Source organism: Magnolia sinica, chromosome 15, assembly GCF_029962835.1.
Source record: "Magnolia sinica isolate HGM2019 chromosome 15, MsV1, whole genome shotgun sequence".
NCBI lineage: Eukaryota > Viridiplantae > Streptophyta > Magnoliopsida > Magnoliales > Magnoliaceae > Magnolia > Magnolia sinica.
The window spans coordinates 9,841,833-9,854,540 of record NC_080587.1 but is presented as its reverse complement, the minus strand read 5'-3'; the positions used below and the strand labels follow the sequence as shown (position 1 = coordinate 9,854,540).

Below are 12,708 nucleotides of genomic sequence, written 5' to 3'. Positions count from 1 at the left end.
ATTTCATATTGATCCAAAATTTTTGTGACCCCAAAAAGGATTTCAATGGTAGACGTTCAATCCCCACTGCTTTTTGCAGTGTGGTCCACTTGATAGTTAGATCTGTGTTATTTTTAGTCTCAATCCTTAAGAAGAGCTCAAAAAATGGATGGACGGTTTGGATATAATACATACATCATGATCAGATCCACATAACTTGCTTAAGCCAATACTGCTGGTGCAAGGTATACCAGCCAATCCGCTTCCGAGATAGATAGGGACGCGGATTAGTTATTGCCAGGTTGAGTAGCGAGAGTGGTTACTGAAGTGACGTCACCAACTTCTGTGGGCCCCACATGATGTATGTTTTATATCCACACCGTCCATCCATTTGGAGAGACCGTATTAGGGCATAATCTAAAGAACGAGCCAGATTCAAAGATCTAGTGGACTCCACCACAGAAAAGAGTGCTGAGAGTTATGCCCACCATTAAAAAGTTATAAGGGCCACAAAAGTTTTTGATCAAGCTTATATTTATGTTTTCCCTTCTTTCATGCCTGCTTTAACACATGAACAGGTTGGATCTCAAATAAACAGCACGGTGGACCTTTGGAAGGTTTCAACGATGGGCGTCACTCTCTCTACTGTTTTCTGTGGTGGGGTCTACTCCAGGCTTGGATCTGGCTCATTCTTTATATCATGTCCTAAAATGATCTCTCAAAATGTATATGGACGGTGTGGATACAAAACATAGATTATGCTAGCCCACAAGTTAACGTCACTTCAGTCTTACTACCCAACCTGGTAGATAATCGGCGTGCGATAGAAAGAGGCGAAGCCAGATACGATTGCAGATGCTTTATCATACTAGGTAAATTCTTTAAGCCCACCATGAATGTATCTGCCTTATCCACACCGTCCATCTGTATTTTCAGCTCATATTGTTTGTTGAGACCAAAATTGAATCATATCCAAACCTCAAGTGAATCCCACCACAGGAAGCAATGGGGATAATGATGTCCTACCATTGGTGTTTATTTGCCATCCAATTTGTTAATATGGTAACACAAAAATGGATGAAGCGAAAACACAAATATCAGACGTTTGTATCCCGTTAAGATTTCAATGATTTCAATGGTAGTTATTCAATTCACACTATCTCCTATGGTGTGGTCCACTTCAGCTTCAGATTTAATTCGATTTTGGGGTCATAATTTTAAATAATCTATTAACACGCATGGACGGGATAGATACGACACATAAATTATGTAGGCCCTACAGAGTTTACCTAGTACGCAATCCGATTTGGCGGGAAGCGGATTTAGGCATGGAACTCGGATGTCTGCTGACGTCACCAAGTTATGTGAATCTACTGTGATGATGTTTTATATCCAAACCGTCCATCCATTTTTCAAGACCATTTTAGTGAATGAAATAAAAAATTAGGCAGATCCCAACCTCAAGAGTACCACACCACATAAAGCAGTAAGGAGAATAATTACCACTGTTGAAACCTTCATATGTGTACACGTAGATTTTTATTTTTAATCCAACCTGATAATAACGTTACTTAGACCTGGATGAGGGAAAAACCTAATATGACCTTGATCCAAAACGTCTTTATTTGGTAAGAAGTTTTCAAGGGTACGTTCAATCCTCACTGATTTCTGTGGTGGGGTAGACTTGAGGAATAAATCTGACTCTTTTTGGTCCCATGCCCTGGAATAATCTTGCAAAATGGATGGACGGTTTTGATATAACATATAAATAATAATGGGGCTAACATGGTATCGTCGAACACGAATCCGTTTATGCCTGGGCATACTTTGTGAGGGGAGATGATTAGGTGCGGCAGCGTCTCACCCAAGACGGTGCTGCTCTATATCCATGCCGTCCATCCTTTTTAGGGCATGAGCTTAAATACAAATAAAATTTTTTTAAAAAAAAAAAAAAAAAAACAACACTCTACATAGATCTCACGGTAAAGACATTCGGTGGATCATAATATTGAAAACGCTGGTGATTGATCATTAAAAACTCATTGATTTGCTTTATTTTTAAGCTTGTGTTCTAAAATTATTTCACAAAAGGAGTGGACGCAACTAATCAGATTGGAATTTGTAAATATAGGTTGGATGTTGAAAGATGAGACAGAATGAAGTAAGTGTCATGCCTCAAGTGGGCCCCACCATAATATTTATGTGTTTATGTGAAATTTATCTGGCCACGGCGTTGGTCATCCATTTTAGGCTAAGGGACTAAATATTAGTTCAATCTGTTACATGGACCACACGATTGGATCATACCACATCCTCAATCTCTAAATTGTTTCCCTTGGTGTGTCCCACCTGAGTCATATATGTTAGTTACGTTTAGTCCTCATGAAAATATTTAGTTTAAGATTAATAGTGGTTGGAGTGGATTTTATAAAACCATCACGATGAATCCTATAAAACTTAAGAGTGGAGTATCCCTTTCCATTGTTTCTTTTAATTTCGCTAACATGAATAAGAGTTCAGCACATTATCTTTAAGGCTAGGATAAATATATATCTAATTGTTAGAATGTATTGTACATTCACATTTTAAGACCCTTATTTTTTATGGTCTAATCTTGATAGATATTTGAAAGCCACTTTCAACATAAGATAAGTGTATAATCCCACTTTAGGCCCAGCCAAAAAATAAGCCGAGGAAAGGTGGGCCACACCCAAATAAAACAGTTAGGAGATATATAGTCCATCTCCATTTTTACAGGGCCTGATGATTATATGAAATTTACATGCTGCAGAAAAATTATAAATATGTGATTCAAGTGGGCCAGACAAATGAAAATCGTTTGAAGGGTGAACAATAGTGTAAGGAGCTAGATATCAGAAGTAAGTAGACAGCCACTTCAAGGGGGCCGAGTCCTCCTATTACGAATAATGAATAAACTTCCAGATAGATTTTCATTAACAACAACAACTTAAATAACATGACAAATAACCAACAGCCCACTACTTACTGAAATTAAGCAACACGTAACAACCCACAATAACAACTACTGCATAACCACCTAGCAACCCCACGGATAACCACCCACTATCCGCATGACCAGACTATAATTAACTACCCAAAGACTCGAAGAACCCCACTACTAACAGAATAGACTAAGTCAAATAAGCAAAGCATAAGGCCTCACATCCCAGGCCAAACCCACAAGTAACAGGCCCATGACAATCCTTCCCCCATCAGAAGACCTTGCCCTCAAGGTCAGGGAAGTCTTTTTGCAGCTGTTGGAAGTCCACCCAGGAGGCATCATCGAGCCCTAGTCCTTTCCATTTGACAAGCAGTTCACTCACAGCTCGCCCTTGCTTCTTCTTCATGCGCCGCTGCAAAATTTCTTCAGGCTCAGCTTGCGGCCCACCATCAACAGCCACAGGAGGAATGGTAGAGACCAGCACATTCCGAGCACCCAGCTTCCGTTTCAAACATGATACATGAAATACGGGATGTAGGAGAGAGGTTGATGGAAGATCCAATCGGTAAGCGACACTCCCAATCCTCTCTAGGATCTGATAAGGACCATAAAATCGGGGAGAAAGCTTCAGATTGCGGCGCTGCACAACCGAATGTTGTTTGTACGGTTGGAGACGCAGGAAGACCCAGTCGCCTATTTCGAACTGCCGTTCAGTACGTTTTAAATCAGCAAAACGCTTCATCCTTTCTTGTGACAGGTGTAGGTTCCCCCGCAAGAGGCGTAAAATCTCGTCCCGACGCTGCAGTGTGTCTTCCACAGACTGAACCGCCGCTGTCCCCGGCGAATGAGCCAACAATGGCGGCGGAGGGTATCCGTAAACTGCCTCGAAAGGTGTTGTTTTAGTAGAAGCATGAACATTCGTATTATACCACCACTCTGCAATAGGCAACCACCGAGACCAATCTCTTGGTTTTTCTTCGGAAAAACACCGTAAATAGTGTTCCACACACTTGTTAACAATCTCCGTTTGATCATCCGTCTGTGGATGATAAGCGGAAGAAAATTTGAGCTCAGTCCCCTGCAATTTGAACAATTCCTTCCAAAATAGGCTAGTGAAGACAGGATCCCTGTCACTAGCAATAGAACTCGGCGTGCCATGGAGTTTGAAAATATTGGCAATAAAAATCTGAGCAATTTTAGAAGCTGTGTAAGGGTGCGCAATTGGAAGGAAATGCGCATACTTACTAAGCCTGTCCACCACGACCAAAATCACACTGAAACTGTTAGAAAGAGGCAGCCCTTCAATGAAGTCTAAGGAAATATCCGACCATACTTTTGTAGGAATAGGTAAAGGTTGGAGGAGTCCTGCCGGATGAAGATTTTCTGTTTTGTTGCGCTGGCAAACATCACACTCTCGAATGAACGTTTTGACATCCTCTTTCATACCCTTCCAGTAATAATTGGCCCTAGCTCGATGAAGAGTTTTATGAAGCCCCGAGTGACCTGCTTGAGGGCTCCCATGAACCAAATGAAGCAACTGCTCCCTGATAGCAGTAGAGTCACTAATATACAGCCTGCCCTTGTAAAACAACAAGCCATCCTTTAAATGATATTTAGAGACATCAAGGAGATGGTTTGAAAAATCAGAGATGAGTTTCTTTAATTTTGGATCCAAGGAATAGGATACACGCAAATCTGAAAGCCAACTAGGAGAAGGAAAGGACAAGGCAGCCAGCTGGCTAGGTGCATCTTCAAATTTCCTGGATAGAGCATCTGCCACCAAATTGTCTTTCCCCTTTTGGTATTCAACCACAAAATCAAATCCCAACATCTTAGTAAGCCATTTCTGTTGCATTGGAGTACCCACGTTCTGCTCAAGTAAGTACTTGAGGCTTTGATGGTCTGTTTGTATTCGAAAAGTCTGCCCCAACACATAAGACCACCATTTCTTCACTGCTAGAACTAAAGCCAGCAACTCCTTTTCATATGTAGAGAGGTGCAAGGCTTTTCCATGAATGGCCCGACTCATAAAGGCAATGGGCTTGTCCTGTTGCATTAATACAGCACCTACACCATAACCAGAAGCATCACACTGAATAGTAAAGGGTTTAGTGAAGTCAGGAAGAAATAAAACAGGGGGTTTAGTCACAGCTTCTTTAAGGGCAGTGAAAGCATCTTTGGCAGCAAGATTCCATTCAAAGGAATTTTTTTTAAGTAGAGAAGTCAAGGGGGCAGCAATAGATCCATATCCTTTTATGAATTTCCTATAATAACCCGTAAGACCTAAGAAACCCCTTAAGGACTTAAGAGTGGAAGGAAAAGGCCAGTTTAACATGGATTCAATTTTTTTAGGGTCAGCGCGGACTCCATCTTTTGAGATTAAGTGACCCAGATATTCAATCTCAAGACACCCAAAAGCACATTTGGATTTGTCTGCAAAAAGATGATGTTGGTGTAAAATCTCCAGCACCTTGGCTAAATGGTGTCGATGTTCTTCCAAGTTGGTACTATAGATAAGAATGTCATCAAAGAAAACTAAGATGAATTTTCTCAAGAAAGGTTTAAAAATATGATTCATGAGAGATTGAAAAGTAGCCGGGGCATTTGTCAAGCCAAAGGGCATTACGAGAAATTCGTAATGTCCTTCATGTGCACGAAATGCCGTTTTTGGGACATCATTAGGATTAATTCGAATTTGATGATACCCGGAACGTAAATCCAACATGCTAAAAATAGTTGCCCCATGCAATTCATCTAGAAGTTCATCAACAATAGGAATAGGAAATTTGGCCTTAATGGTTTCTTTATTTAAAGCACGATAGTCAACACAAAGACGCTAACTACTATCTTATTTACGTACTAAAAGAACAGGAGAAGAAAAGGGACTATGGCTAGGACTAATAATACCTGAGGCAAGCATGTCATTAACAAGTTTTTCAATTTTAGTTTTTTGAAAATAAGGATACCGATATGGACCAACACAAACGGGTTTGGAATGAGGATGGAGGACAATATTGTGGTTGTGATCACGGTTTGGTGGAAGGCCCGTAGGTTCATGAAAAACTTCCTGAAATTGCTTAAGTAAACTTGTAAGAAGAGGGTCATTTTCAAGAGTAGAATTGCTAAATGGAGTAGGATTGAGAAGCTGAATTACCAAACCCTGCTTGTCTTGTTTCATAGCCTTACCAAACTGTGCCCCATCCATCATGGATACCTCGGTTGGTGTAATGCCCTGTAAAACATGCTTAATATTCAAGAGAGTGAATTCCATACGTAACAGGATAAAATCCTATAAAATAGGCCCCAAGGTACGGAGCCAATGAACTCCTAACATAATATCACAACCACCCAAAGTTAAAACATAAAAATCTGCGCGAAAAGTGTTTCCCTGCATTTGAAATTGAAGATCCTCACATTTGCTCGTACTGAATAAAGTGTCACCATTTGCCACTCTAACCAAGAGTCCTGCTGTGGGTTGTGACTGCAGATGCGCTCGGTGTTGAATGGAGGGGTCCAGAAATTATGTGTACTCCCGGTATCAATGAGAATCACTATTGCATAACCGTTGATATGGCCTAGAATGCGCATGGTTTTTGGGCTTGGAGAACCGGCCAGAGCATGGATAGAAATCTAAGGAACGGGTTCTGTATCAACTTCTACCCCACTCAAGGGAACTTCTACTCACTCTAGAAGTGGTGGTTGCTGCACGAGTCGTGGCTCGTCCTCCTCTGAGTCAGCCCATTCCATGATAAACAAACGGGCTGATTTGCATTTATGGCCCGGCCCCCATTTGTCATCACAATTGTAACAAAGTCCTTTTGCCCGTCGCTCCTTCATTTGTAATGGGGACAAACGTTGGACCGGAACAATAGCCTTTGTATCCGAAGTGGTGTTGGTAATAAATGGGCGTGTGGGAAGAGAGCTCACCTTTGAACCCCGCCGGAAGGCGGCAACATTTTCCTCCTGCATTTTTGCCATACCAAAAGCCATTGTGAGGTTAGAGGGATTTAGCATACGAACCATGAACCGAATATCCTCCCGTAAGCCGCTCAAAAAACAACTGAGCTTATATGGTTCTGCCAACCCTTTAAGCCGATTAGATAAGACCTCAAATTGTGACTTGTAAGCCTCCACGGTTGTATTTTGTCGGAGCTGTGTAAGGGCCTTCATTGGATCATCCAAAAGGGAAGGACCAAATCTGGTGAGTAAGGATTGAGAGAAGCCATCCCAACTAGTGATCCCACCTGAAGCCTCCAAATCCTGAAACCAAGTGAGGGCTTTACCCTCCATATGAAAGGAAGCCAAAAGGACCCGATGATGAGGGTTAGTTTGATGATAATTAAAAAATTGATTAGCGCGATAAATCCAACCATTAGGGTCGTCGCCATCGAATTTAGGAAAGTCGAGACGAATAGCCCTTGTTTGAATTCCACCATGCTCTTCAAATAAAGGATTTCCCCGCTGAGAGGATGACCCAATGTGAGAGTCTTCCTTATGCTTTCCTTGCTGAATGACCAAGGTCTCCACATTAGTCACCACCAGTTGTAATTGTGCTGACAAGTTTTCCATGGCCTGTTGCAAGGCTTCTTGATTTTGGTGTTGAATTTCCTTTGTGTGCCGAACTGCAGCCAACGATTCAGCAAGGTGGGATAAGCGAGTATTGTGCCCTTCAGACATGGACCGAACGGCTTTGATACCACTTGTAAGGAGCTAGATATCAGAAGTAAGTAGATAGCCACTTCGAGGGGGCCGAGTCCTCCTATTACGAATAATGAATAAACTTCCAGATAGATTTTCATTAACAATAGCAACTTAAATAACATGACAAATAACCAACAACCCACTACTTACTGAAATTAAGCAACATGTAACAACCCACAATAACAACTACTGCATAACCACCTAGCAACCCCACGGATAACCACCCACTATCCGCATGACCAGACTATAATTAATTAACTACCCAAAGACTCGGAGAACCCCACTACTAACAGAATAGACTAAGTCAAATAAGCAAAGCATAAGGCCTCACGTCCTAGGCCAAGCCCACAAGTAACAGGCCCATGACAAGTAGCCCTACAGCATATCTAAGTGGTAGTAACCACATGAATCGGTTGAGATAGCATATAAACATCATGGTTGGCTAAAGGAAGGTTTCAACTATGGACTTTTACGATCCCATAGTTTTAGGTACTGTGTCCTACTTGTATGTGTCTGATTTTTAAAATCCAATCTTATCTCCTTTGATTTTTAAAGTCCTATCTTGTTTCCGTTCCAGTACCTAGAGGGCGCACGTATTGTGTACTACCCCTCTAGGAACTGTCAGGGGTTATGTGAGGGCCCACAATAATATATATATTTTATCCATACTGTCCATCTATTTTTATGGATCATTTTACGGCATATTTCTAAAAATAATGATGATTGAATGTTAAAGTGGACCACACCATAAGAAGCAATAGGGATTGAACTTCTACCACTATAACGCCTTGGAAATGGGAGGTCGTGCATACACTTGACTCCCGAGTTCCCGGGGTCACTTATAACCGGTTTCGTTAATATGCGCTTAAATCAAGTTTAAATGCACAGCCTTGAATTTCCTGAAATATGAAGCACAAACACACAAGTCTACTAAAAAGGAAGAGATCTAGTATCTTGAATTTCTTGAAATATGAAGCACAAACACACAAGTCTACTAAAAAGGAAGAGATCTAGTATATATATACAGGTAGAAATCAACGGTTGGATGGATTGATGTTGAGGGTCAAATATTGCATATCAAACCCATTTATTGCATGAATTTACAAGCATGATACCGTTTAATAGCCTGATTTAATTGTGTTTGTAATGCAGAGTGTATTTACAAGCATGGACTGAAAAAGGGTGGTAAATGCATGAATTTGACGCTCCAGGAGCACCAAGGCAAGGAACGGACTCTAGAAGACCAAGAGCGACGGAATTATACACCAGGGGTCCGCGGAAATCGAGAAATTGAAGCTCAAGCGGCCTGAAAAGTGTCCAGAATGCAAGATCATAGGGTTTTCACCATCCGATCAGTTCAAAACTCTATACGTGGCCTGAGGACCATAAATGAACCGTACATGTAAAATTTCAGCTCCTGGATCACTGTGGAAGTGGCCCAACGGATAGATCAGCCCCTTTAATCATTATGTGGGCCCCGCCTGATATCTAGATATACTCCAATTTTGGTCTCAACGCCTTAACTTATGTGCCAAAACAGATGGATGGAGCAGATTTCTTACAAACATCACCATTGGACCCACACATGCAGTGCACGTGCAAGGTGCATATGTACACCGGACGAACGTAAAAAAAAGGGGCCGTCGGTCAGCAGGCGCTGACCGACTCAAACTTATTTTTTTTTCTCATTACGCAGCAACGCAACGCTGCCGACCGTCGGTTCCGCTTGTGGGCCCCATCTATCATGTATCTCCATGATCCAAACCGTCCATTAACTCCAGATATGGTGCGTGACTCTCGCCTAGGTGTCTATTTTTGTCTCCTGCAACCATACACAGATTCTAGCCGTTCAAACATATGACAGACGGTGATATGAAGAGTCCATGGGCCACACCAAATTCGAGCCATAACGCGTCATACCTGAACGGTTTTTCGAGGAGAATGCAGTGCACGGCGTGGATTTCCCAAAACAAAAGCGATGAGGGCCCCACCATCAGACAGCGAAAGTGCATAGCGCACTCTGTTTCGCAGCCGGACGCTGTCCGGTTTTCGCGGCGAGTTGTGCGCCCTTAGGGGCGATCGGACGGCTGATCCGAACCGTTCATCAGGTAGGTGGGCCAAAAATCTCCTAAAGGACACTGTCCTTTTGAAAAGAAGGCAAAGAGGAATAAGAATCCAGACCGGAATCCCGGACTGCGCAGCGGAGGGACTTTTTTTTCGCAGCTGGCTCGTCTGCGGACTCCAGCTCTCCACCGGTCCTTGTTGCGTAAGGAGAGTCTCCGCATCCTATTTCCGGTAGGACTCTCCGAGGACAGTGCTATAAACATCAAACGAAGGGGTCTTGGATTTATCGGGAGGGAGAGAGAGAGAGAGAGAACGGCTGGAAGAAACAAAGGGGGCGGCTGCTGTGCACGGTTGGGAAGAGAAGCAGGGAGCAAGGGTGTTTGATTGGTTGGCTGCACGTCAGAAGGGAGCAAGGGTGTTTGGTTCGTGCTCGCTGAAAGCATCGGTTGGGTTTGGCAAGGTTAAGGAGTGATTTTTTTTTCTCTTCTTCCTTCATGTTCTTTTCTTCCCCTTTTTATTTTTTATTTTGTTGTTTATTTAGCCTACCCATGTTGGGCTAAACCCCTTAGCTAGGGCTAAGGGGTGAAGCTTGTGGTGTGAGGGGAGGTTTTACTTTGTGCCATTGAATTGATTTTAATTTATGAACGACCTTGATTATAGTTTGATTAAGGGGAATGTTTTTAGTTTTTAATGGTCTGTTGTGACTGAAATTACAATGGGTCTGCGATGACTTTGAGCATGTTCCTACTCTTTTTATGTGTATGACGTCAGGAAGCCCTGTTGTTCACCATCGTCTCCTGGGCATGGTCGATGACAGTACCATTTTTTCTTGATTTTCATAGCATGTTGATGTGGTTGGTAATTAGTTTAATTCTGTTGTTAGCTTTGTCTCCTGGGCATGGTTTGGTGATGGAATCCATTCTAATTCATACACCTTTCATCTCTTGAAACCTATATCAATGGCAGTTCAGTAAATTTTCATAATTTGTGATAGTGGCATAAGATCTCCCTGATCTCTACAAGTGGATCCTCTGAATCCCTAGTTTCCTTCCTCTAAATTCCTTAAAGTTTTAGATAATTATTCCACAATTATTTCTTAAATTCTATTTTGTTTAGATCGCATCTCAGTCTAGTTCTAGTTCTACTTGGTTTCAGATAACGTACAGGTATCAGTCCCTGTGGATTCGACCTCGGTCTTACCGAGTTTATTACTACATCACAACCCTGCTCTTGGGGTGTGAACAAGTTTTTGGCGCCGTTGCCGGGGACTGATAGTTACGATTTTCTGAAATTAATTGGTTTTAGGATTAGTTTAAGATTAGGATTTTATTAACCTTAGTTTTATTTATTTATTTATTTTTATTTGAGTTCAAAACTAACTTGTTTCCTGTTTTATAGGATCTGGATATAAGTTTCTCAATTGGTAATCCCTTCCTAATCTCTCTACTTTTTCATATTTTTAGAATTTAGGTTATTTCTTTCCCTTCTTAGAAATTAACTTTTTTTTTTTTTTAGTAACTTTCTAATTCCAACACTTTTAGAAACTAATTTTGTTTCCTAATTTATTTTTAGAATATGTGTTTAGGAACTAACCTTCCTATTTTGTAGGCCGTTAAGATAGAAATCTCTAATTTGGTACACTCCTTCCCTACTTTCTATTTTTCAATTCTCTTTTAATAATCTACTTTCTAATTTAGATCTTTCCTAATTTATCTTAGAAATCTCCACTTTCTTTTAAAAAAAATTCCTGTTATTTTTTTCTCTTTTTAGGAATCTAACTTATTTTTGTTTTATTTTGCAGGTTTTTAACTTAGGACTCCAATTTGGTAATTTCTTTCCAACTCTCTCTTTCTTTCTAGATTTTCTTTCTTAGGATTAGGTTTTTAATCGAGGGCTGCGAGTGTTTTCATGCCCAAGTGGGCCCGTGACGACACTCGACGTCTCTTGACTGAAGGAGGACTGGTTGAGGGGTTGACTATCCATCGCAGGACTAGACACCGCTCGAAATCCCCTGAGTTAACTGAATTTATGGCTGAAGACCAACCTCTTCTACTTCCACCCAGGGTGGAGGATACCCAAGATGAGAATGAGGTGCAACAGGCACCCCCGCCTCGTACTTTACGAGATTTTCTACAACCGGCGGGAGTGAGTACGCCCTCATGCATGATTTTTCCTGAAAACACAGGACAAATGGACATCAAGCCAGGAGTTATCCAACTCCTTCCCAAATTCCATGGACTTGAATCTGAAAGTCCATATTTACATTTGAAAGAGTTCGATGAAATAATAGCTACATTATGTTTTCCTAATGTATCCTTAAATATCGAGGTGAATCTTAATGTTGACAAGTCGAGATTAGACTCTACATTTATAGCGTCCTAGATCCATTGGCACATGGAGCGACATGCAGAGGGAATTCATAAAAAAATTCTTCCCACATCATAAAACGATTACCCTCAGAAAAGCAATCATGAACTTTGCCCAAAAGGAAGATGAAACATTCTTCCAATGTTGGGAAAGGTTCAAAGATTTGGTCAGTTCATGCCCACAACACGGATTTGAAACGTGGCGCATTACAAATTTTTTCTACGATGGACTGACATCTTCCATGCGCCAAATGGTCGAGACAATGTGTAATGGAGAATTCATTAATAAAGATGTCAACGAGGTATGGGACTACCTCGACAGTTTGGCTGAAAAAACACAATCGTGGGACTATTACCCAAAGTCGAACACCACGTCTAGGCCAACTCAATCAAAGGAGAAAGGTGGATTATATCTCTTGAAAGAAGAGGATGATCTCAAGTGTAAAGTGACTACGCTCATAAGGAAAGTTGAGGCCATGGAAGGAAAGAAGGATAAGGTTAATGAAGTTGTTTGCGGCATCTGTGATTGCAACATTCACACAACTGAAAACTGTCCTACAATACCTGCCTTTCGAGGAGTGTTGAATGAACAAGCCAATGCCGTAAATAACTATCAAAGACCTTTTACTGGACCTA

At 41.4% G+C, this 12,708-nt stretch overlaps 1 protein-coding gene and 1 non-coding gene across 2 annotated transcripts; both read right to left on the bottom strand.

Annotated features, from left to right (window-relative positions):
• Positions 1-6,591: 6,591 nt before the first annotated feature.
• On the bottom strand, positions 6,592-7,777 carry LOC131227133 (uncharacterized). Its single transcript, XM_058222853.1, has 2 exons — positions 7,312-7,777; positions 6,592-7,201 (listed from the first exon to the last, which is right to left on the bottom strand). Exons 1-2 carry the CDS (start codon positions 7,468-7,470, stop codon positions 6,623-6,625), a joined length of 738 nt encoding a protein of 245 aa, XP_058078836.1. The 5' UTR covers positions 7,471-7,777; the 3' UTR covers positions 6,592-6,622.
• Positions 7,778-12,158: 4,381 nt separating this feature from the next.
• On the bottom strand, positions 12,159-12,265 carry LOC131228467 (small nucleolar RNA R71). Its single transcript, XR_009162970.1, has one exon. It is a non-coding gene; the product is annotated as a small nucleolar RNA R71 (small nucleolar RNA).
• Between the last annotated feature and the right edge of the window lie 443 nt (positions 12,266-12,708).

What these genes read in the sequence shown, in the direction of transcription:
- LOC131227133 (XM_058222853.1), bottom strand. Translation starts at nt 7,470, where the DNA reads ATGTGGAGACCTTGGTCATTCAGCAAGGAAAGCATAAGGAAGACTCTC. An exon ending in CGATGGCGACGACCCTAATG is followed by an intron (nt 7,202 to 7,311) that starts GTTGGATTTATC and finishes ACTTGGTTTCAG; the next exon opens with GATTTGGAGGCTTCAGGTGG.